This window comes from Mobula birostris, chromosome 1 (genome assembly GCF_030028105.1).
Source record: "Mobula birostris isolate sMobBir1 chromosome 1, sMobBir1.hap1, whole genome shotgun sequence".
Classification (NCBI taxonomy): Eukaryota; Metazoa; Chordata; class Chondrichthyes; order Myliobatiformes; family Myliobatidae; genus Mobula; species Mobula birostris.
Window position 1 is genome coordinate 97,984,872 of NC_092370.1, and position 25,793 is coordinate 98,010,664.

The following is a 25,793-nucleotide window of genomic DNA, read 5'->3' on the forward strand; positions in this document are numbered from 1 at the left end:
TATCACAAATACGAAGTTATGGCACTGATAATGAGTCATAATTACTGAGATAATGAGTATAGTTACTACGGAAAGATGCATGCAAACATTTTGTTCCCCTTGTCTCTGGCTTCCAATTTTAGAATATTAATCAAATTAAGAAGGAATGACTGGGGCTTACAGATAAGTATACAGGTAACTAAATTCTCTAAAATTTAAAAAAATTAGCATTCAATATTGTTTCCTTTCACCAAATATTCAAATTAATGTATAGGTACAGTATTGGGAGACTTTTTCTTGGAATGTAGCCAAATCACTTGAAAGATAAATGATTCTATATTTTTTTCATGTAGGAATGGTTTCATTACTTTGAAAGCAACATACTAGAAAATTGTACTTGTTAATGGTGTCTGAGGAAACCAGCTGATTCCTGTTATAGTTAGAGATGCTTGCCTCAACAGGAGCTCAGTGTTAACAGGAACCAGCAGAATATTCTCCTATGAAATATGGAATACATTTACTTGAAGGAAATGGGCAAAACAGCCCTGAATAGAATTTCTTTGAGACTTTGACCTTAACGTTGACTGAAGATTAGTTGAAAAACCAGAAAAATCCATAGATTTGAGCACACTTACTGCTTTGAACAATTGTGGGTTATTAAATTTTATTTCTATACCATGTATTTTGTTGTTAAAAGTTAATGTGAACATGTTGTTTTTCTGCATTGTGAAATCTGAATTTGTTGATTTTTATCATGTGGAGTTTGGAACATTCCAATTGGCCATAGTTCCCCCTAACATGGGGGAGGAAGTATGAACCAAGGCTGCACAGTTTTAACTGTGTCTCCATGGAGTAAAAAAAAAATTGCTCTTTGGGCCAACAGTGCAATGGAATTGGTTATGTTTCCAATGCAACTTAATTTCCTGGCAATTTGTTTTCTGGATTGGCACGTGAAGATTTGCGTGAGTTAGGAGTTAACCGAAGAATAACTTTTTTTTTGCAGTTGTGGAAAAGGACACAAATGCAAACCTTGCAAACTTATAGTGAGCTGCCCAAGGTATAAAATTTCTAACAGATTAAATATATTGTCTTCTTATCCTAAAAATAAGCAAATAGTAAAACAGTTTTGTATAGATTTTTCTGCGGTCTTGCCAGAGGCATGGTCTTCAATACAGGTGGGTGATTTATTTAGCGTAACTGGGGAAATATGTTTTCTAGGAAGTTATATACATTGTACCAATATTAAAGGTGACTATGGGGAACTGTTGCCTGCAGATTTAGAATAGACCATTTTCACTTGAGTAGAATTTATGTTGTTTCAGAAACTGCAGTGTGTTAGAATCCTATCGTATTAAATCCCACTCTTCTTCTGCACCAATTGAATAAACAAAAGTTAGTTTGCATTTCTGATAAATTGTATTTCCGGATCTTAATTTGCACAGCATAGAATATAGAAAGTCAATTTGGCATATTTCCTTTCCAGATCCTATAGGTTCTGCCTTACCCAATTAATGTCTCAGTGGGTAGAAATCTTAAAATCTCCACTCCTGTGGGGTGCTGGATAAATTTGTTTTTGTGTTTGCTGGTTCCATGATTGAAATCAAAGTTGAATAATCTGTGTCTGTCTGTATGTCCCTTAATTGACAATTCTTCAATGGAAGTAAGATCAGATCTTGGTGTTTTCTTTTCAATCTATAGAGCCCTAAATCCCAGAATAATCCTAGTCGCTCATCCCTGAATTCTCTCCAATGTGTCAGTGTACCGTTGAAGGTAGGATAATGAAAATTGTACATGGAAGTCTAAAGGGCTGATTTTATGACCTTGTGCTCCTGGTTTGATTTTGCTGAAAGTTCACATTGGAAATTTGTGTTTCTCTATCGCTAAAATTGATATGAAGGACAGAATACTTTGGAGGGTGTGTATGTAGATCGCTGATGCACATTCCCAGTAGGCAAAACGTCATACTGGGAGCAGAATTAAGAAAATTACCCTTAAATGTGGTGTTTAATCATGAATTTTACAAGTCCTGTGAGCATAGTCTCCCCACTGTGTATGTGTTATGTCATATTTACGTATAATTTCATATTCATTACCTCATCCACTTAATTCATTCGAATGTCTCGAAGGCTACAAATCATTCTGATGATCTACATGTAGAGTTTGGTGTCATTAGCAAACTTTATATTCCAGTTGTTTCCCTTGCTACTTACTTATGGATATTCAGAACATTAAGAGACAAAGAACATATGCCATGAAATGGTACAAGTTACTATCCTCAGTCAGGGCTTATGGCTTTCAGTGCATTCTGTTTTCTATTCCCATATCATTGTTGTGCGTAGTTGGTTGATTTCTAAAGACCCTTCTGATATTGGACTTTATCATACAACATCTAAAAGTGCAAATGAATTATGTCAACAAAACAACTCTCATGCTTTAATTAAGTTACCTCCTTAAAGAATAATTGTAGACTTACGAAACATAACCTATTGACTTTAATACGTAATAGACGAGTTTATAGGTGTCCCAATCTAGCATATTATACTTAAGCATGACTGACAACAGCTTACATTACAGACAGCTTTATCTTAGTTACCCTATACAGTGCTCTCAAATAGTTCTGCAGGGAAAGCATGTCATCCAGTGTACGACTAAAGGGAAAATTGTGCTAGATGTGCAAAAGTGACTCATGCCAAAAGGCCTTATCTGGTGTGATGTGAAATCACTCAGAAGTTGAAGGTAGGAAGAATCAACTTTCAATTACATAACACTGATAAAATATTGTTAAGGGACTGGATTTCTCAGAAAAATATTTTATCTTTTCTTTTAATTCTTTTGTGACTATTCAAAACGCATACACCACCTGTGCTGATTTGTTAGGCAGTGGAAATAATATTTAATGATGTCTATCAAATTTTCTTAATTTTGAGTGTTTTATGTCCGTTCTTAACACACTCTGCTCTACTGCGAGATGCTTCTGGTTTTTGAGTCCTTCATTAGACCATGTAATCATACTCCATAATGAGACAGTTCCAGGAAATCTCAGCTTTGCATGATCTTTTGTTTAATGCTCCCTGTAATGGGGGTCCAGGGACTCTACACAATATTATAATGATAGTTTAACAATGTGTTGTACAAATTGAGTTCCACTTTCTTTGATTTTTATATCCGGCATACCAGCTATTAAAATTCAGCATTTCATCTGTATAAATCCTTCCCCTCCATATGTCTGCACCGTACCTATTTCTCCTTTACTAATGTCCAGTTTTAATATTCCAAGGCATGCAAGCATAGAAATTATTTAGATAGTGCAAGAAAAAAGGAATTTAATCAGTATTTTGTGTGTGTTGCTTGAATTTCCAGCATCTGCAGATTTCCTCGTGTTTGCATTTAAGCAAGCCTCACTGTGAACTGCAATAATTCAGTTTTTGTGATTTGTCAGTGTAGCTTGCAGTACTTGTATGACACAGTTATATTGCAGTGTAGCTTTAAACAATGCCTGACACACATTTTGAGGTCATCTTTTCAAATTTCATGTATACATGCATGACCTGTGAATGGGGCAAGATGTCTGCATAAGACACATGGCATCTACTTGCATTATGATCTAGAGCACTGGCCTGACCGTCTCTGAGCTCATAGATTCTCTGCAGCTCAACATTCTGTGGCTCTTTACTTGCACAATAGTCCTACTATTCTTTACCTCTATCAATTCAGGTCTCCTTTAGACCTCCATTATGTACTCTCCCTTCTTTCCCATCTATAAAACATTACACCATACTCGAGCACCAATTAAGGGAGGAGGAGGATTCACAGATGTACCAGCCTTCAACTAAATTCTTCACCTTACTGTTACTGTACTGTATAAAGCAGGAAACAATTCTTGGAATTTAAGAGGTCCAATATAAGTTCACAGTTTGCAAGACCATTTTATATGAAATTAATCAAATTTTGATTCCTCTTTTGATTATGTAAACCTCATCTAGATAACTAGAAAGCAGATGCTCGGTATTTAAGATAACTGTGTCCTTTCAGCTTTCTATACTTTTGAATTCCGCATACACTATTACCACATGCCACAAATTTTAGTAGGAAGGTGCTTTATTAAGTACCTCCTGAAAATACTGCTCCTAATCAACTGACATCTGAATATCTTAATAATCTGGACTCTCATTGAGGATCTCCACTTCGTTAAATTATCACGAAGAGTCCAATCCTTTGGAATTCTGTGCTTATCCTAATTTTTGAACTATGGAACATGAGATGTGTCTGGCCAATATTTTCCCAACTTCACTACATTGCCCTCTAATTCTTTGGGAAAAAAAATTCTGAAGTGTTTATGGTGCTCCTACAAAGAACTAAACAAATGAATCTGTAATTACTTTGAGGATGCAACCTATCAGATCTGGATACTTTGTGGATTGTTAAATCTGAAGGTTAGGTTGCAGAATCACTTCTAAAAATAATTTAACAAAAACTATAATTTATTTTGAGCCTTTTAGTAGCTCTGTTGTAAGGATATACAGTATGTAGTGTGGTCACAAATTGTTTACATTATTCATTGGATTTCAACTTCTAAAACTTAATTTCTTTAAATTCTTCATTTGAAGAATACCTTATTGATTTCAACATACATATAAACTCATTGATCAAAGTCACCAAATCTAAAATTTATTTATAATGTTCCTATTTGGAAGCAACTAGTTTATTTAACAATTCATTGATTCTTGATACTTGACTAACATTTGCCCCAAATATTTTTACATACACTATACATTGGTTAAATTATGTATTATGGTTTTACTTGGATGTTGAAAACAAAAATCATCCTGCCGAGTCAATGATCACACATATGACTGAGTAGCTATACAGAAACAGGCAAGAGAAAATGTGCAGGTGTTGGAAATTGTGTGTGTTGCTTAGGTGTACAGAAACTATTGTTTTGCAGTTGATCCTTTGAGCTTATGTGGTGCTGCCTTTCAATGAAACATTTCTGTCTGCCAAAGAATCTACTTGCCTTTTGAGTGCTTCTCAAAATTGTCCTGTACTACGCTATCCACTGCAGTTTCAGGTCTTCAGTTCTTTTGGAGAAACAATCCTGACACAAGTTCTGAACTTGCATTTTTACTACTTTGTACCTGGATTCCTTTGAGATTTAACTTGGAATAGTAGCCTTTTCTATTCCACTTAGTATCCTAAATGCCTCTCTGATATGCCTTTTCAGTTGCTGTTTTGTTGTTGCATATTACATAGGCATCACCGGCAAGGACCGCATTTATTCTCTATTCCTTTATGAACTCGTCGTAGAAAGTTAGGTTTGTTGGGGCATTTCAGAGATCAGCCAGGGATAGGTTGTAGTGGATCAAATGTTACTTAAATGACTGAATGTAGGCTCCCCAATTAATATGGTGGTATTTGAGCATGTTTCTGTTTTACTTGTGCTGTTTTTTTCTCATTATTAGTTCAGTAACTTGACTGATATGTTGCAACACCCCATATAAGCAATGAAATATTAAAAGACGTGGTTTAAAAAATGAGTTATGTATGAGTCATTATCTAACTCCTGAGAGTAGAAATTTTCCTCGATCTCCGGAGAAACGGCAAATTGATGCAGCACTTTATTGTTGTATCCAAATGGTTTGTTTGGGGAATTTGCTTGGCTCGTACCTTCAGCCACACAGATAGCATATTCCCAAGAAAGCCGTTTTGGCAAAACTGGAAGTATATTCTGAAAGAGGAGCTCAGAATGATGATTAACGCCATCACTGCATGAATATACTCCCTCCACGAATCTAATGTAAACAGCATCCTTTTTTGTTTTCAGTAATGAAGACAGCTCTCCCTCTGATCTACTTGCCATTGTCACCACAATTTTTTTTTAAATAAATGGTTTCATTATGATTAAGTGTTGAATTCACTGTTAATGCTAAGCCTCCTCCCACCCATTCTGTGAATACTAACATACACTGTTGGAAGTGCACAGTAGGTAATCAGTCACTATCTGAAAGATATGCTAATATTTTGGATGAACTTTCCATCATCATCATCATCATCATCTTGATACACAGTTCTGCTTCACTTGCAGTCGTTGTTTTCAGAGACTGATCCACAGTGCTTTACAGGTTTGGAAATAAAAGCAGCACAAGTGAGGTTACTCTAAAACATGTGATTAATTTGAATGAATCTTTGATAACCACGCCCTAAAATGAAAAACAGATCATTCCTAAGTAAATAAGCATGGATTCTAGTGCTACAACTTGCATTAATGTTGCACTTTTATCCCAGGCATATATCCCAATACATTTCACAGGACAGAAATTGGACAACAGATGATTGTAATTGATTAATGGGTAATTCTGATAATTGCAAATAATCTTGTGCAGCCTTGGACTGTAGCTAGAGAGGTAGATGGAATCAAGTGAAGGGAAACAGAGCTAATGGGAGGGGCTGAAGACAGCTCTAATCTTCCCAAACATAGTATTGCAGGATATCTAGATCCTTGACTTCCTCTCCAGCAGACCACAGTCTATACAGATGAGAAATAACATCTCCTCCTCTCTGACAATCAACACTGGTGTACTTCAAAGATGTGTGCTTACCCCACTGCTCCACTCTCTCTACGTCCATGATTCTGTGGCTGGGCACTGCTCAAATGCCATCCATAAACGTATCAATGACACAACTATTGTTGGCAGAATTTCAGATGGTGATGATGTACAGGGGTGAGATAGATCAGCTGGTTGAGTGGTGTCACAGCAACAACCTTGCACTCAATGTCATTAAGACCAAGGAATTGATTGTGGACTTCAGGAAGGGAAAATTGAGTTGAGAGAACACACACCATTCCTCATCAAGGTATCAGAAGTGTAAAGAGTGAGCATTTTCAAGTTATTGGGTGTCAACATTTCTGAGGATTTATGCAGGGCCCAACGTATTAATACAATAACAAAGAAGGCGCGACAGCAGCTGTATTTCATTCGGAGTTTGAGGAGAATTGGTACATCACCAGAGATATTCACAAATTTCTACACATGTACTATGGAGAGCATTCAAACTGATTTCATCACCATCTGGTATGGAGTGGCCACTGCAAAGGATCAGAAAAAGCTGTAGAAAGTTGTCAGCTCAGCCAGGTTCATTATGGGCACTAGCCTGCCCTACATCCAGGGCACCTTCAAGAGACAATGCCTCAGAAAGGCAACATCCATCATTAAGGACCCAAACCTCCCAAGGCATGCCCTCTTTTCATTGCTGCCATTGAGGAGAACTTAGGAACAACTTCTTCCCCTCTGCCATCAGATTTCTGAATGGACAATGAATCCATAAACACTACCATAGTATTTTCCCCTCTGTTTTTGAATTAGTTATTTAATTTAATATTTTTTAATGTACTAGTAATTTATAGTCTTTTTTTAATTATTGCAATGTACTGTTGCCACAAAACAACAAACTTCATGGCATAGGCCAGTGATACTAAACCTGAATCTTAATCAAGTTAGTGGACATTGGAAAGAGTGACTGTGCCTTTCCTGACATGGAGTTGGATATTAGTGAAACATAATGCTGGATTTTTGCGTGATGTTACTGACCTTTGATGGGTTTGGAGGCAACAGTGAAAGAGCAAGAACAGAGCCATTGGAAGAGATGAGCTAGTTTTAGTAAAAACATTGAAGATTATGAAATTGATTAACCAATGGACATACCATTTTAGAAGAAGGTGGATGTAATCAAATATGCTAAGAGTTGGAGACTAGGTGATGAGGGGTCACATATCATTGGTATGGTCATAAAATGTGTCTATTATGGCTTTTAAGCCTTCAATTTCAATGCTAAGATGTCGCAAAAATTATTTTTGAAACAAGGCATTGAAGAAATGAATGGCCATGAATTGCATAAATCTTATAAGAATTAAGAGACACATTCCAAGAAGAATGTGAGTAATATTTGTAGACCAAAATTTAAGCCCATTTCTGGCACCCCTCTGGTGGTCACTAGATTTGGAGTCAGTATTGTCACACTAGCATTGTCAGTTACAATAGTACCAAACCTTCGCTCGCAATTTGAGTACTGAAAAGCAAACAACATCAATTGCAGGTCTTTCAAATCTCTTACTAGCTCTTCCTTCAGTTAGTCCTGACGAAGGGTCTCGGCCTGAAATGTCGACTGTGCCTCTTCCTAGAGATGCTGCCTGGCCTGCTGCGTTCACCAGCAACTTTGATGTGTGTTGCTTGAATTTCTAGCATCTGCAGAATTCCCCGTGTTTACGTATCAATTGCAGGTACTGGCAATCTGAATTAAAACAAAGTGCTTGAAATATTCATCAAGTTAGGCAATAGATGTTTAGAGAGAAGCAAAGTTAAGTGTTTCACATTCATGATCCTTCATTAGAATTAGTGGTGATGGGTGCGTGGAATGGAATGCACTGTCAGAAATGGTGATGGAGGCGGATACAAAAGGATCTTTTAAGAGACTCTTAGGTAGGTACATGGAGCTTAGAAAAATAGAGAGTTATGCAGTAGGGAAATTCTAGGCAGTTTCTAGAGTAGGTTACATGGTCAGCACAACATTGCGGGCTGAAGGGCCTGTAACGTGCTGTAGATTTTCTGTGCTCTGTGTTCTAGAATTATTCAGTAACTTTTGTCCTCAGTTGAAAGATTAGTGTACCTGTGGTTGTAATTTGGATGCGTCGGTCCCAACTAAGATCACATGTCATTATCATTTAACTAGAGTTTTCACGTAAATCTAACAAAATACATTACTGACAGTAAATTATTAAGAATTTGAGCTGTTTAAACCTGATCACCTTGAACCTGAAGAATCTTTGACTATCTGTAGACATTATTAAATATACTTGAGTTATGGCTTGCAGAATAAAAGAGAAAGTAAAGGAACAGTGTTGGAGAGGATCCTGATCCATCAACCTCAGTGTCAGTTTGAAGCAGCTACTTTACAGGGCTCATTCCTCCCCAGTCCAAACCCTGATCTGCTTTATATAATATAATCCTTTTACATCTATCATTGTGCTTTGACCCAAAATGACTTCAGACCACTATCTCCCTGAGTAAGTGCTTTGTAAAATGTTTTTGTATGGAGTACCATTATATTGAAAGTGACATCTGCTTGAAGTGATGTGGTCAGCATTCCAGAATGATTTATGTCTTTGTGTTATGTGTCTGGGGAAATGAAAAGTGTTTGTAGTGTTTTCTCATTTTACAAAGAGTTATTTCAATAACCTTTTACATCTGAGTTCTCTTAATTTTTTTTTGTTGCTGTGTTTGTCAAGAAAGTTAAGTCAACACTTTCTTTCAAAAAATCAGTGTCAGCATGAAGTATTCTCGGGTCAGGTTTTACACAATTAGATGCAAAGTGAAGTTCTGTGCCAGCAAAACAACTCTGATTAAGCTCCAAATGTCTCTTGCTGTAGCAGAATAATATCTAATTTCACTCATCAGCTATCCTGTAGCAGATCTGAATGAGATTGCCAAGACAAAGTGTGCTACGGCCACTTCATCAAGGAATTGACTTGAGATTGCCTAAAATGATTAAGCATAGTGCCATACCGATTACCCAGTGAAAAAGAAGTTCTTTTTGTCAATCTGAGCAAAATGTTTTTGGATTTTCAAGATTAGAGAATGCTTTTAAAGGCTTGGCATTATCCAAATCTCCCCTGGCTCCTCACAACGTGGTAAAACCTAATGAAGAAACTCCAAAAACATTACGATGACAACGATGAAGTGGAGTTGTGATTGTTAAAATAGAATAGATTAGTTGCCCCATCTGGATCGTAATTTGCTATTTATTTCTAAAAAGATGTTACTAATTGTCCAATTTGTTTTCCAGAGAAGAAAATCTAGATATGCCGAATTAGACTTTGAGGTGAGCCCTTTCTGCTAAGTTCACTGCTTTATGTGTTGATTCTGTACCAGGTGCACTCAGCTGCATCTTAACTGATGTCTTGCTTTCAATCTCTAGAAAATAATGCACACAAGAAAACGGCATCAGGACATGTTTCAGGATCTAAACAGGAAGCTTCAGCACGCTGAGAAAGATAGAGAATCTCCAACAGTGGACAACAAAGTAAGAATGGGTATCTGTAATCCAAGAGGGCTCATAAATTCAAAACCCTTTCTACATTACCCATGTAGTCCATATGGCCATAAATTATTGTCACAGCTTCACTGCAAATTATACATGCTATCTCGTCATAATAATGATTTGGTTTGCAGCTACAAGAGTGACGTTCTCATTCTCCAGTGGTTCACTTACTTCCTCCATCCAAAAATTAGTCTAGTGAACTTTTCATTGCATTCCCTCTGTGACAAGTACAGGCTTTTAGAAAAGGATTCCAGAACTACATATAACTCTTCAGGTGTGTGCTAAAAGTCTTGTATAACTCTTGGAAGACATTTGTGCTTCTGTATTCTGAATCTCTTGCAATGTGGGCCAATATACCATTTGTTTTCTTAAACAGCAGGTTTGTTTTTAGTGGCTGGTATACAGATTCCTTTGTACATCAGGATTTCCCAATCCCTCAGTAATCAACATACTATCTTTCAATGTTTTTAGTGCATAATTTCACATTTATACCTTTCCCCTGGATAAATTAGATATATTGGATGCATTTCTGATATATATCTAATGGCTACATTGGATAAATCTGTACAATACATTGGACATATTATATTGATGCATTGGCTTCAGTGTGTTCCATAGATTCGACATGCATGTCAAATGTACCATATACATTAGACATGTATACGTATATCTGATACATATCCTTTGTAACCATGACCATTGGAGAGTTGAAGACAAAGGGCCATTGTAGCTAAGTATGAGCCCATTCACTCAGCTTGCCCAAATCTCCTTGAACCTGTTTGTATCCTCCTCAAAGCTCAAAATTACACTCAGTGTTGTGCCATTTGCAAACATAGAAATATATTCAATCCCCTCTTCCATATATGTATTGTGACTTGCTGGTACCCGAACATTTATGTCTACGTTACACCACTAGTCAATGTTTAATACCTTGAGAGACCTCACAAGAGAATTTTGATTGATTCAACAAAGTTTTTCTTTGAAATGTAGGTTATTTGAAAAAGCACTTCAGCCAAATCAGAGGACAAATACAAATCTCTTTAAACTTATTTCCCTGATTAATGAAAGACAATCCAAAAAAAATTCCAAAACTTGTCAAAATCACATCCCTGAACTTTGCTTTTACTGTGTTAGTTGCCTATCTTAATATCTCAATAGTAATATTGTCATTAATTAAGTTCAATCAGAGAATTGCGAATGTTCAACAGTGAAAGTAGTTGACCTTGGTGATGACCCGTTATATAGCCGGGAAGTCGACTTGATGGGATGGTGTCAAGATGTATGGTTTTTGGGGGAAAATATGATAGTCAACTATGGAAATTATCAGACCACCTTCCAGGGGAAAATACAAACTTGCCAAAACCATTGTCTTTTGTGTACTTCAATTAAAACCTCGCTAGTGGTGCATTTACTTAAATATATATTTTTATAATAATAGATCTTTGTTGGCATTCATGTTTACAGAAACTAATTAATTGCCTGCTGAGCATGTTCTGAGTGTGAAATTAGGTATGCTAGCCTTGGCTTTACAGCAGTACGCCCACTTCTGAATTAAAAGGTCATGAATTGAAGGCCCACTGCAGAGACTTCAACACATAGCCTAAGCTAACATTTCATTGTAGCTCACACAATATGCTGCAGGAACTTCGCAGGTCAGGCAGCATCGATGGAGATGAGTAATCATTTGATGTTTCAGGTTGGACTGTTCTTGAGGACTGGAAAGGAAGGGGCAAGCCACCAGCATAAAAAGATGGGGAACAAGAAGGAAGATAGCTGGAAGGTGAAAGATGAAGCCAGGTGGGTAGGAAAGATGAAGGGCTGGAGAGGAAGGAACATGATAGGAGAGGAGAGTGAACCATAGGAGAAAGAGAAGGAGGAAGGGACCCAGGGCGAGGTGATAGGCAGGTCAGAAGAGATAAGAGGCTAGAGTGAGGAATAGAAGAAGGGGTGGGGGAGGGGGCAGGAGATTTTTTTACTGGAAGGAGAAATCGATATACCATCAGGTTGGAGGCTACCCAGATGGAATATAAGGTATTGCTATTTTACCCTGAGGGTGGCCTCACTTGACACAAGAGGAGGCCATGGCCTGACATGTCAGAATAGGAATGGGAATTGGTATTAAAATGTTGGCCACCAGGAAGTTTCGCTTTTGGCGGATGGAGCAAAAGTGCTCAATGAAGCAGTCCTCTGATTTACCATGGGTCTCACCAGTATAGAGGAGGCCGCATCGGGATCACCAGATACAATGGATGACCCCCAGCAGATTTGCAGGTGAAGTGTTGCCTCACTTGGAAGGACTGGTTGGGGCCCTGAATGGAAGTGAGGGAGGATGTGAACGGGCCAGGAGGGAGATTAGTGAGGAGGCCTGTGATGGTGAAGTGTTGTATCTTCAGAGATTCTCTATGATGATGTGTTAAACTGTTTGCCATCTTGAGTATGTGTGAAAGTGTAACTTTTAACACTAATGGACAATGCCACCATCTGTGATAGTAATAACTGTAGGAACGTAAAGAACCATCCGGTCTGTTCCACTTACGATTCTTCAACACATTTGTGTTTTCACTGTCTTAATCCAGCATTTATTCCTTAACAAATTGGATCAAAACAGATTATTTAGAGCCACAGGGTATGAAAACAGGCTCAACTAGTCCACGTCAACCAAGATTCCCATCTAAACTAGTCCCATTTGCCCACATTTGACCCATATCCATCTAAATTGTTCCTGCTCATGTCCAGTACCTGTTCAAGTATCCATTAAATATTGTTGATATACCTGCCTCAGCCACTAATGCTGGCAGCTCATTCCATATACTGACCACCCTCTAGGTGAAAAATGTTGCTCCTCAAATTCCTGTTGTATCTCTCCACTCTCACTTCAAACCTAAGATGGCTGGTTTTAATTCTACAACCCTGGGGATAAAGCTAGGCATTATTTCTTCAGTTCCTGAACTTTACTGCATACAAAATAGCTTCTGCATTTTTTTTTTATCACATTACATTTTGAAATAGAAGAGTACAGCACAGGAACAGGCTCTTCAACCTGTTTCATTAGTTGTGAGTATATATTTTATTAAGTGTGAATTATTGAGGGAAAGCCTTAAAAGCATATAAGACACAGAATGAATGCAAGTTCTGTTTTTAAGCTAAAGTCATATACAATTTTGACCCCTTGTCCATTCTGAATACGCAGAGAATGGATTTGGACCATGTGCAACCAGAAGGGATTAGTGTAATTAGCTCGATTAGTTCCATCCAACATCAATGGCCAAAAGACCTGTTCTTGTGTTTTACTGTTCTATATTTTATTGTCTTATGCTCTGTAAATTACCTGAGCCTCACTGACACTGTCTTATTTTGTATTGAAAATTATGCTGTCTGGGCATCCCTGTCAAAGATGCTATCAATTATCCAATCTTGAGAAGCTGCTGGTGTTTTTGGTTGGTTCAAGGAGCACAACTATTGTTGGCAAAGCAAGATTTTATTGTTTGTCCTCAGTTGAAATAAGAGAGCAGGGAAAGCTGAGACACATTAGTGGATCTGAGTCATATGCAGGGCAGACCAGGCAAGGATGGGAGGTTTCAAGAGGTTCAGATGAGGGAAAGTTTATTTCATGCATCCAAGAAGGATTTGTAAATCAATCTGTAGAGAGTTCAAGAAGAGGAGGGGCCATATGGGCCTGGTGTTGAGGGATGAGTCAGGCCTGGTGACTGACCAGTGGGAAAAGACTTGGATAGCAACAATCACGATCATCCTTAAGTTTTAAGATAGCTACAGATTTAAAAAAATAAGTATGGATCTTGCAAAAGAATATTAAATTGGAGAAGGGAGAATTACTAGTCTATTAGTCATGAAACTGGAGAGTTAATGGGCCAAGTCCACATTTGACATTTGGATATTTCAGCCATTTGTAAAAATCAACTGCACAGAGAGGTTCCAGTAAGAAAGAAGGACAAGGATGACAAGGTTAGCAAACCTTAGATGTCAAGGGAAGTAGGTTTAGGAAGCTAAAACCTTCAGGAATATAAAGAAGCCAGAAAAGAACTCAAGGGGGGAAATAGGAAAGCCATGAGTGGCCCTGAAGAATCCTTGGCAATTAGGATTAAAGTGAATCCCAAGGCATTCTGTGCATACCTGAAGAGCAAGAGCATAACGGCAGATCGCATAGGACCAATCAGGGATAAAGGAGGGATTTTGTGTTTGTAGCCAGAAGATGTGAATGAGGTCCTAAATGAGTGCTTTACTTCTGTATTTACAAAATACGAGAACGTGTTTGTGAATAGTAAGTAGTGTGCTAACTTGTTGGGGCATTTCAAGATAAAATGTAAGGTAGTATTGGGCCCCTTAAAGAAAATTTGTGGTAATTCAGTCCTCCGGACTAGTTGGGTGTACACCAAGTTATTGAGATAGGCAAGAGATGAGATTGCTGAGGTCTGGAACAACTAAGTTACTGGTGGAGATTCTTTGGGATAAGATTTATGAACATTTGGCAAACCATGGCATAATTACAGACAGTCAACATTACTTTGTGCAGAACAAATCATGTTTCATTAACTGATTGAGTTTTGCAAGTAGTTGATTGATGAAGGTAAGTATAGAAACATAGAAAACATATAGCACAATACAGGCCCTTTGGCCCACAAATTTGTGCCGAACATGTCCCTACCTTAGAAATTACCTAGTATTATCCATAGCCCTTTATTCTTCTAAGCTCCACGTACCTATCCAAAAGTCTCTTAAAAGACCCTATTGTATCTGCCTCAACCACTGTTGCCCGCAGCCCATTCCAAGCACCCACCACTCTCTGTGTAAAAAAACTTACCCCTGACTTCTCCTCTGTACCTACTCCCAGGCACCTTAAACCTATGCCTTCTTGTGGCAGCCATTTCAGCCCTGGGAAAAAGCCTCTGACTATCCACGCGATCAATGCCTCTCATCATCTTATACACCTCTATCAGATCACCTCTCATCCTCTGTCGCTCCAAGGAGAAAAGGCGAAGTTCACTCAACCTGTTTTCATAAGGCATGCTCCCCAATCCAGGCAACATCCTTGTAAATTTCCTCTGCACCCCTTCTATGGCTTCCACATCCTTCCTGTGTGAGGTGACCAGAACTGAGCACAGTACTCCAAGTGGGGTCTGACCAGGGTCCTATATAGCTGCAACATTACCTCTCGGCTCCTGAATTCAATTCCACGATTGATGAAGGCCAATGCACCGTATGCCTTCTTACCCACAGAGTCAACCTGCGCAGCTGCTTTGAGTATCCTCTGGACTCAGACCCCAAGATCCCTCTGATCCTCCACACTGCCAAGAGTTTTACCACTAATACTGTATTCTGCCATCATATTTGACCTACCAAAATGAACCACTTCACACTTATCTGGATTGAACTCCATCTGCCACTTCTTTGCCCAGTTTTGCATCCTATCAATGTCCCGCTGTAACCTCTGACAGCCCTCTACACTATCCACAACACCCCCCAACCTTTGTGTCATCAGCAAACTTACTAACCTATCCCTCCACTTCCACTTCCAAGTCATTTATAAAAATCATGAAGAGTAAGGGTCCCAGAACAGATCCTTGAGGCACACTATTGGTCACTGACCTCCATACAGAATATGACCCGTCTACAACCACTCTTTGCCTTCTGTGGGCAAGCCAGTTCTGGATCCACAAAGCAATGTCCCCTTGGATCCCATGCCTCCTTACTTTCTCAATAAGCCTTGCATGAGGTACCTTATCAAATGCTTTGCTGAGATCCATATACACTACATCTACTGCTCTTCCTTCATCAATGATGAAGGTACTCCTTCTATGGGCAGAGAAATGGCAGATGGAGTTTTCAGGCCAAATATGAAGTATTTCACTTTGGAAGATCAAATGTAAATGGACAGTGTTTGTTAACAGCAAGACTTTTAACAGTGCTGATGTGCAAAGGGATATTGGGGTCAGTATCCATGAAAGTGGCTCCACGGGTCGATAAGATGTTAAGGAAGCATATGGTATGCTTGCCTTTATTAGTCGAGGGACTGAGTTCAAGAGTCAGAGAGAAATTTTGCAGCTTTACAAAACTCAGGTTAAGCTGCATCTAGAGTATTGCATGCATTTCTGGTTGCCCTATCATAGGAAGGATATGGAAGCTTTGGAGAGGGCGCTGAAGAGGTTTACCAGGATGCTGGCAGGATTAGAGGGCATGGGCTATCAGGAAATGTTGGACAAACTTGTATTGTTTTACTTGTTTTCTTTGGAGTATTATGGTGGCATGGTAGTTAGCATAATGCTTTACAGTACTAGCAACCTGGGTTCAATTCCTCCTGCTGTCTGTAAGGAGTTTGTATGTTTTCCTATGACCACATGGGTTTCCTCCTGGTCCTCTGGTTTCCTCCCACAATCCAAAGAGGTACTGATTCGTAGGTTATTGGCTCATTGTGAATTGTTCCATAATTCTTCTCTTCTTCGGTTGTCCATCGAAATCTGATGACGTCCACTGCTTTAACGGTGAGATCTTTGATGACTATGCTGTCCTATCCTGGACCCACAAGCGCTATTGCAGGTGGGACATGCATATGTAGTAGTGGTGGCAACCACGGCTACATTTCTCCTGGCTCTCTTCTCCTGTCTTCTGGTTGTTCTTTCCCTACAGAGTTGTCGCCAAGTGGTACGGTCAGCAGCAACCTCCTCCAGGTCCTCGGGTCTGATCTTGCTCTTCCTTGAAACATTCTTCATCTGATCCTTATAGCGCTTCTTCGGCCTTCCAGCTGAGTGTCAACCACGATGTAGCTGGCCGTAATTAGGCTAGGGTTAAGTTGGAGGTTGCTGTGCAGCGAGGCTTGAAGGGCTAGAAGGGCCTACTCTGCAAGTGTCTCAATAAATTTTTTAAAAGTATTGGAAGCTGAGGGGAAATCTGATAGAGGTTTTTAAGATTTTGAGAGGCATAGATAGAGGATATATTAGTATCTTTACTTCAGGGTTGGGATGTCTAAATCCAGAGGGCATGCATTTAAGGTGAGAGGTAAATTCAAAGGGAATGCGTTGTGAAAGTTTTTTTTACAGAGTAATGGATACCTGAAACGCTCTGGGGTGATTGTGGAGGCAAATATAATAGAGGTGTTCAAGAGGCTCTTGGATAGGCACATGAATGTGCAGGAAATGGAAGATATAGACATTGTGTAGGTAGAAAAGATTAGTTTTATTGGGAATTGTGATTACCAGTCTCGTTAGTTCGGCACAACCTTGTGGGCTGGAAGGCCTGTTTCTATGTTCTAGTCCAGAAATGTCAAGGCTATTGATAAAGATCTTAGGAAGGGAAATTAAGATGGATAGGAAGAGGGAAAGAAGAGAGATGGAGTTGCTGGCTCACATTTGTCTTGGATCTCCTTGCCATTTGGTCAAGACCACACTCTATAAAGGCCAGTTGTTAGCTGGTGTGTAACAGCCTCCCCACATGGAAAACAGTCACACATGGAACTGGAGTGGAAACAAGTTACTTACATTCGAAGGGAACCTCTTGATGGATGGGCTAGCATGTAACCAACTGATTATTCCTGACTGATACTAAGCTTTCTGAATGTTGTTGGAGCAGCACTTGTGCAGAAACATGAAGGGGTTTGATGCCTTGTCTGCCATACCCTCTGACATGTTTTGTGCCATCGATTTTCTGTTTTTGCTCCTGATTTCTGCCCATTTCCTTTGAGGTTCTTTACTCCTTCACCCCTTTTAGAACAATATGCTGTATTATCTCTCCTCATTTTCCTACCAAAATACAATACATCACCACACAAACCTCTGCTTTAAATTCCATCTCCTATGTGTTACATTCCACCAGCTTGTTAATATCCTGTTTTCATTTATTTAACACTATCTGCTTTGCAGTTCTTGGCAGTGGCAAGTTTTGAGTCATCCTCAGATTTACAAATATTTGCTATCATCCCCAACTAGAGCTCCCTTCTGTAGATCTAAAATACAATGGCATTCATCAACATTCAGAACATTCTTTGAACATTCAGATTTTTGACCTCATAGTCGAGGGGAAGTCACTTATCATCACTTAGCCTTGGTCACAACACTGAGGTGATAATCTGTGGCAAGCAAAACCTTTATGTTAGACATGGCTTTGTATATACAAGGGTTTTGTCCAGATCCACATTGATTTAGGTTTTTCTAAAGCTTCTTGATGCCATTAATGGTCATTGTTTTACATTGGTTGCTGCTGCCTGTCAGCTCACCTCTGAATTTAAGTTGCTCTTCATGCTTGGACCAAAGAATTAATAACTATTACAATTTCAAAGATTCAATATACATTTACTATCAAAGTGTGTATAACCCTGAGATTCATCTTCCCCACAGGCAGCCACGAAACAAAGAAAACCATGGAATACATTCAAAGAAAAATATGAAAAACATCAACCCCCCCCAATGCATAAAAAAGAACAAGTTGCACAAATTTCAACAAAAAAAAGCAAACACATAGAATATATAATATATATTCAGTTAAATTTAACACATTTAATGTAATAAATAGAAATTATGAACATCCCCTTTATTATAATTAGAGTCACCGAATCATATGACATGGAAAAAGCCCTTTGGCCCAATCCGTCCATATCAAGAAGCCCATCTAAACTACTTCCATTTGCCTCTAAATCTTTCCTCTCCATGCAGTTGTCCAAATTTTGCATTCGAGTACCAAAGCCAGCACTCTCATTGCAGTATCAAGTCTTGTAATTTTGGCACCTAAGTTCCCTCTGAAAATACCAATTAATGTTGGCCAGTGTTAGCAGTGTCAATTTAAATTTATTTGTAATCATTTTACCCATTTTGTCTTTTCCATTTTAATTGTAAATCGTGGAAAATGGAAAAAAAAAATCTGAAGGCGGTAAAATTGTACAGTGTTGTCATGATGCACTGACTGACTGACTTGCATTTATTCAGTGTCCTTCACAATCTCACAACGTACAAAGGGCTTTGCAGTCATTGTTGTAGCCTCTATCTGCACTAGAAGCCTCCGTAAATATCAATGCAATAATGGGTAGGCCAATAAGTTCTAGTTATATTGATTGAAGGTCAAGTACGAGCTAAGTTGTTGAACTAAATCCCATATTCTTCAGAAGAATCCAAATGGACCTTCTTTATATTCATGGAAAGGGGAGGCATGGGCTCAGATTAACATTTAGATTTTCGAGTGTAACTGCATAGGAATTGAAATATGAAATGAGATGATTGTGCTCTGATCACCAGAACGGGGCTTGAATCCACAACCTTCAATGTTGGGTCTAGAGCTAGGTGAGACTAGAACTATGGGACAGAGTCTCAAGATTCAAGGGAGTAGATTTAGGACGGAGATGAGGAGGAACTGCTTTTCCCAGAGAGCGGTGAATCTGTGGAATTCTCTGCCCAATAAAGCAGTGGAGGCTGCCTCAGTAAATATATTTAAGACAAAGTTGGATAGATTTTTGCATTGTAGGGGAAGTAAAGGTTAAGGGGAAAAGGCAGGTAGGTGGAGGATGAGTCCATGGCCAGATCAGCCATGATCTTCTTGAATGGCGGAACAGACTCTACGAGCCATATGACCTACTCCTGTTCCTACTTCTTATGTTCATATGGGTCAAGATATGATATATATCTGACTATATATCACAATATTTATGACAATTATTACACCATCAAAGGATTTAACACCAAGCTATGTTCATGTTAATTTATCTTCTGACTAGTCCAATCCAAGCAATACAAAGTTAATTTCAAAGTATTGGCAATACTTCTGATAGAAAGACATTATTATTTAGATCAAAACAAATGGATGCATGAAAAAACAGTTGGAATAGACCACTCAACCCTTCAAGTCTGTTCTACCATACATTATAATCTTGCCTGATCCTCTAACTCAATGCTACATTTATGTTCAATGATAAATTTTGTGTCCAGAGGTCTATTCATCTTCTTAAATATATACGACATATTAGATTTCAACCTTCTTTGATAGAAAAGTTTCGCCTTATCTCAGTCCTAGGTAGTTAATCCACTATTCCTAGATATTGACGCATGGTTCTAGATTCCTTCCAGCCAGGAGAAGCATTCTCCCTTTTGAGTCCTGTCAAGTACAGAATCACGTTTGAATAAGTGTAATGTTTGAATTGTATTTACCATAAAATTATTTTGTCATAATGCTGACAATCTCCAACATTTAGCTCATCAGCATCTCCATATTGGCTAATGTTTGAGCTTCTGTAGTGGAACGACGCAGTAGCATAGTGGTTAGCACAACTCTTTACAGTACCAGCAACCCAGGTTCAATTCCTGCCACTGCCTGTAAGGAGTCTGTATGTTCTCCCCTTGGCCATGTGGATTTTCTCCAGGTGCCCAGGTTTTCTCCCACTGTCCAAATAAGTACTGGTTGGTAAGTTAATTGGCTTGTGATTAGACTTGGAGGTTGCTGGGCAGTGTGGCTTGTAGAGCCAGAAGGACCTGTTCTGCACTGTATCTCAATAAATAAATATAAATAAATAAATATTGTTACTACACTTTCAGCAGGTATTTGTAATGCATATTATGCAGTATTGTAGTACTGGCCCTTATTAATGCTGTTCTGTACTTTTAGTTTTTAAAATTGTTTTTTTTGTTAATAGGCTGTGAAACGATGGAGTGTTTCATCAGCAGGAAGTGATAAAGCCAGTCTCAATGTAAGTGTGACGTTTTTATTAACTGACTTCTTAACAGTTTACTGTTTTCAGGATGCCCCTGGCACTGTGCTCAGTTGAATGGCTTAGTAATTAAGAATTTTCAAAGAGAGCCCCAAAACTCAACATCTTACAGCAGTCCAGTTTGTGTGCCAAGAAATAAATGGAGGGAAAATAGCGTGTCTGGAAAGATGCATTTGACAGAGGCCATGATAGAGAGTTAGGCTGAATATAAAATTGTCATGGGACCCCATTTGTGATCGACATGTAGCTTTTGAGACCACTCAGGCGTAAAGCTCTCCTCTATCACTTCTCCTTGCTTTGTAAGTTGCACAAAAGCAAGTCTGCTGAGAAAAGTTTCTTAAAACTATTTTCTAACCTACTAAGATAATTAAATGAAGTTCTTTTAAAATGTGCTAACCTCGCAGATTATATTATTTCACAATGACTGGCTGCTTTTCACCCATTAAACTGCATAATACTAAGGAATACCGAAGGTTGTAGTATGAATTATATAGGGAGCTAATTGCGTTTTAAGTGAGTTTTTCCATAAGTTTGCATTAAATCAGAAGAGCCATATAAGACTTATAATAACTAGACAAACGACAGTAAATCATAAAATTTATTGATGGCTGTTTCTAAGTTAGCAGAAGAACACAAGAAAATTGGAGCAGGAATGGTCACTTGGCCCTTCAAACCTGCCCTATCATTTAATTTAACTATGACTGATTCACTCCAGGCTTCAACTCCTCTGTGTGCTGGTCTCCTATAACTGCGATATCCGTTCCTATCTCCCCCTCCATCTACCAAAAGGAAATGGCTCTTTAAACACCTCCAGTGAAATGCCCCACCATCCACCTTGACGTGTCCTTTTAGGAACTTGCATGTCTTAGTAAGATCACTGTTCATTCTTCTAAGCACCAAAAAATACAGCCTTTTTAACATAGTGACTATTTCACATTATGACTGCTATCAGGAAGTGTGCAGAAACAGATGCACTAAGATTGTAAAGTGAACAAACACCATTAGGATTTATTCTTAATGGTCCCATCAAGTCGTCCCCTGGGGAGATTTCAGTAATGGCAGCCTAAAGTTCCATTTATGTGCGCTGTCAAATGTGAATGTATTCTATGTGCAAACCAATTATATGGCTTAAAAGACTGAAGAATTTTATGTGTAAGTGAGGTCACAAATACAATGCTCCCAATTTTCCTTAGTCTTTTCTTTATGGTCGTCCAATAAACCTTCTGTCCAAACGATTGTGTTGCACTGACCCCACTTCCATCTCTCAGCTAGGAGGTAATTATGTAGTCATGACCACACTGCAACCATTATGCTCTGAGGAAAGTGTGATTATTTCTGTTTGTCCAGTTCAGGAACTGACACCACAAGCATATTCTCACACAACTTGAAAAAGAAAGATAGCATTCAATTTTAATGCAACACGCACAAAATGCTGGAGAAACTCAGCAGATCGGGCAGCATCTATGGAAATGAACACACAGTTGACAATTTGGGCAGAGACCCTTCATCAGGACTTGAAAGGAATAAAAAGGTGGGGGGAGGAGGAGGAGGATAGCTAGAAGGTAATAGCTGGAGCCAGACAGGTAACAAAAGTAAAGGGCTGAAGAAGGAAACTGAGAGGAGAGGAAAGTGGAACCTGGGTGTAAAGGAAGAAGGAGGGGCACCAGGTGATTTGCAGGTGAGTAAAAGGGGTAAGAGGCCAGAATGGGAAATAGAGGAGCAGGGGGGTGGGGGGAGTTTGTTTTACCAGGACGAGAAATCAATATTCATGCCATCAGGTTGGAGTCTATCCAGATGGAATATAAGGTGTTGCTCCTCCACCCTGACAGTGGCCTCATCATGACACGAGAAAGCCTTGGACCGACATATCGGAATGGGAATCAGAATTAAAATGTTTAGCCACCTGGAAGTTCCTGCTCGATGAAGCAGCCCCCAATTTACGAAAGCCCTCACCAATGTAGAGGAGGCCACATCAGGAGAACCAGATGCATAGGCAACCCCAGCAGATTCGCAGGTGAAGCGCTACCTTACCTGGAAGGACTGTTTGGGACCATAAATGAAGATGAGAGAGGAAGACAAGGGAGTTACGGAGGGAGTGATCCATGTGGAAAATGAAGAGGGGGAGGTAAAGATATGTTTGGTGGTAGGATCCGTTTGGAGATGGTGGAAGTCGTAGAGAATTGATGTGTTGGATGCAGAGGCTCATGCGGTGGTAGGTAAGAACAGAAGGATCTCTAACTGTTCAGATGGTGGAAGGATGGGGTGAGTGTGGTTGTTCAGGAAATGGAGGATATGCAGGTGACGGCAGCATCAATGGTGGAGGAAGGAAAACCCGTTTGTTGAAGAAGAAGGACACCTTTGATGCTGTGGAAAAGAAAGCCACATCCTGGTAACAGATATAGCAGAGATGAAGGAACTGAGAAAAGGGAATAGCATTTTCACAGGAGACAGGGTGGAAGAGGTTGTCAAGACAGCTGTGGGAATCAGTAGACTTATACAAGTTGCTGCTCTGCAACACACATCAAAGTTGCTGGTGAACGCAGCAGGCCAGGCAGCATCTGTAGGAAGAGGTGCAGTCGACGTTTCAGGCCGAGACCCTTCCTGACGAAGGGTCTCGGCCTGAAACATCGACTGCACCTCTTCCTACAGATGCTGCCTGGCCTGCTGCATTCACCAGCAACTTTGATGTGTGTTGCTTGAATTTCCAGCGTCTGCAGAATTCCTGTTGTTTGCTGCTCTGCAGTTTGTTTCCAGAGATGGAGACAGAGAGATCGAGAAAGGGGAGGGAGGTGTCAGAAATGGACTAAGTGAATATAAGGGCAGGGTGGAAGTTGGAGGTAAAGTTGAGGAAAATGATGAGCTCAGCATGGGCCATCTCTGAGGCAACACTTCACTTGTGAATCTGCCAGAGATGTCTATGTGTCCAGTACTCCCGATGAGACTTCCTCTACATTGGTGAGATCCATTATAAATTGGGGGACCACTTCATCGAGGCCCTCCGCTCTGCCAAAAGCAGAAATTCCCAGTGGCGAAACATTTTAATTCCAATTCCCTTTCACGTTCCGACATATCAGTCTATGGCCTTCTCTTGTGCCAAGATGAGGACACCCTCGGTGGTGGAGCAATACCTTATATTCCATCTTTTTAGCCTCGAATCTGATGACATGAATATTGATTTCTCCTTCCAGTAAAAAAAATCTCTCCCTTTCCTCTTCTTCTATTCCTCACTCTGCTCTCTTATCTCTTCCTGTCTGCCTATCACCTCCTCCTGGGTGCCCTCCTCCTTCCCTTTCTCCTGTGGTTCACTCTACTCTCCTTCTTCTCCAGCCGTTTACCTTCCCCACCCACCTGGCTTCACCTATCACCTCCTAGCTATCGTCCTCCTCCTCCTCAAACCTTTTTTATTCTGGCATCTTCCTCCTTCCTTTCTTAAGAAATAGGAGCAGGAGTAGGCTATCTGCCTGCTCTGTCATTCAACAAGACCATGGCTGATCTGGCCATCTCCACCTACCTGTCATTTCTAGTCCTGAAGAAGAGTCTTGGCCTGAAACATTGGCTATTTGTTCACTTACATGGGTGCTGCCTGATCTGTTGAGTTTCTCCAGAAATTTGTATATGTTACTTTGGATTTCCAGCAGTGACAGAATTTCTTGTGTTTTTTATATGCAAGTGAAAGTATAGTCTTTTTTTTTCCAGAATTTGATGAACACACAGCATGCTTCCATAGATTTCTGCGTTTATCTTGAATCTTGCATGTATTTAGTTGATAAAATTCAAATAAATAGGAAGCCCTTTATTTCTAATTCTGGAGCTTAGTTCCTTGGTCTTACTTGTAAATAACAAGCTTCTCATCATATTAGCAGCAGGAGAAGCAGACTCCAATCAAGCGGCCTTGGGAAGGGATCCGAAAAATACAATCTCCGCCCACATGGCTGAAAAAGGAACTGGATCCCACTCAGCATTCTCCCTTAGAAATGAGAACAGTGGAATGGGAGAAAACAGGAGCTACGATACCACTTGGTGGACAGGACATCATTGACCTTCAGACTGAAGTCTGATCTGAGGAGCGACCTTTTTTTTAAATTTTAAAACAGATTGGTTTCTTTTGAAACCTTATACAGTACAGATATCTTGTTCTCAGAGAGATATTGTTTTAAACCTTGTGATGCAGTCAGCGTCGTGTTGTCTCACTGCAGTGAGAAAACACGCTAGCGAACTCAATACTCGTAGTCCAGAAGCTCTTATCAAAGACAGTAATGGGCAAATTATATATATATATATAAATATATATATAAATATATACAAAAAAAAACAAGTAACCAGTTTAGTGTTGATTGCTTGATATGCAAGCATTTTTTGCATCAAAATTTAATGGCATTTTCTTGTCATATTGTGTATTATATAAAAATGAAATTTCAAATAGTAAATACAATGAACATACTTAAAAACTGTGATGTACCTGTCAAGATTTTAGATATATAAATTGAAAGCACAAGGCCTTGGCTACCCTGCTGTATAATATGTAATTATTACACCTATTGACTTTTAGCTTAAATATCTTTCTACTGTGTTTAATTTTCCTGTTAAGTTAACAAACTTTAACAGTGTTCTGTACAACAACAGAGTAAAGCTAATGTTATGCCACGTGTTTAATAATTGTTGACCTACAAGATTCTACTTTTATGGTTGGTTAAACTGGTACTGGTTTCCTATATCCATGTTTGTCAGTTTTTCTGTACAGTTTTCAGAGCACAAATGAATGTGTCCTTTCTAATAAAAATGTAAACTATAAGTAGTGTACTTACTAAAACTCATTATGAAGGACCAGGAAAAATTATATCTGATCTAAAAATGAGAACTAGACGAGCATAAACTTATTTGGTGACTATTATCAGAAATAATCATTTGAAGAATCAATGCTCAAAAAAAAATGGATCCTCACATTTTCTCACAGCATGGGACATTAACTCTCTGCCAGTTCTTTGAAACAGAGCTTCGCTTAGATATATTTACCTGTCATTAT

At 39.1% G+C, this 25,793-nt stretch overlaps 1 protein-coding gene across 1 annotated transcript in view; it reads left to right on the forward strand.

The window, feature by feature from the left end:
* Positions 1–25,562, forward strand: part of adgrb1a (adhesion G protein-coupled receptor B1a) — a 289,509-nt gene extending 263,947 nt beyond the window's left edge. Inside the window, exons 23-28 of the mRNA XM_072259584.1 lie at positions 983–1,036; positions 1,678–1,749; positions 9,817–9,852; positions 9,949–10,053; positions 20,696–20,749; positions 24,631–25,562. Coding sequence (XP_072115685.1) covers positions 983–1,036; positions 1,678–1,749; positions 9,817–9,852; positions 9,949–10,053; positions 20,696–20,749; positions 24,631–24,828 — 519 coding nt within the window. The 3' untranslated portion in view covers positions 24,829–25,562. The remainder of the gene's footprint in view (positions 1–982; positions 1,037–1,677; positions 1,750–9,816; positions 9,853–9,948; positions 10,054–20,695; positions 20,750–24,630) is intronic.
* The last annotated feature ends 231 nt before the right edge of the window (positions 25,563–25,793 follow it).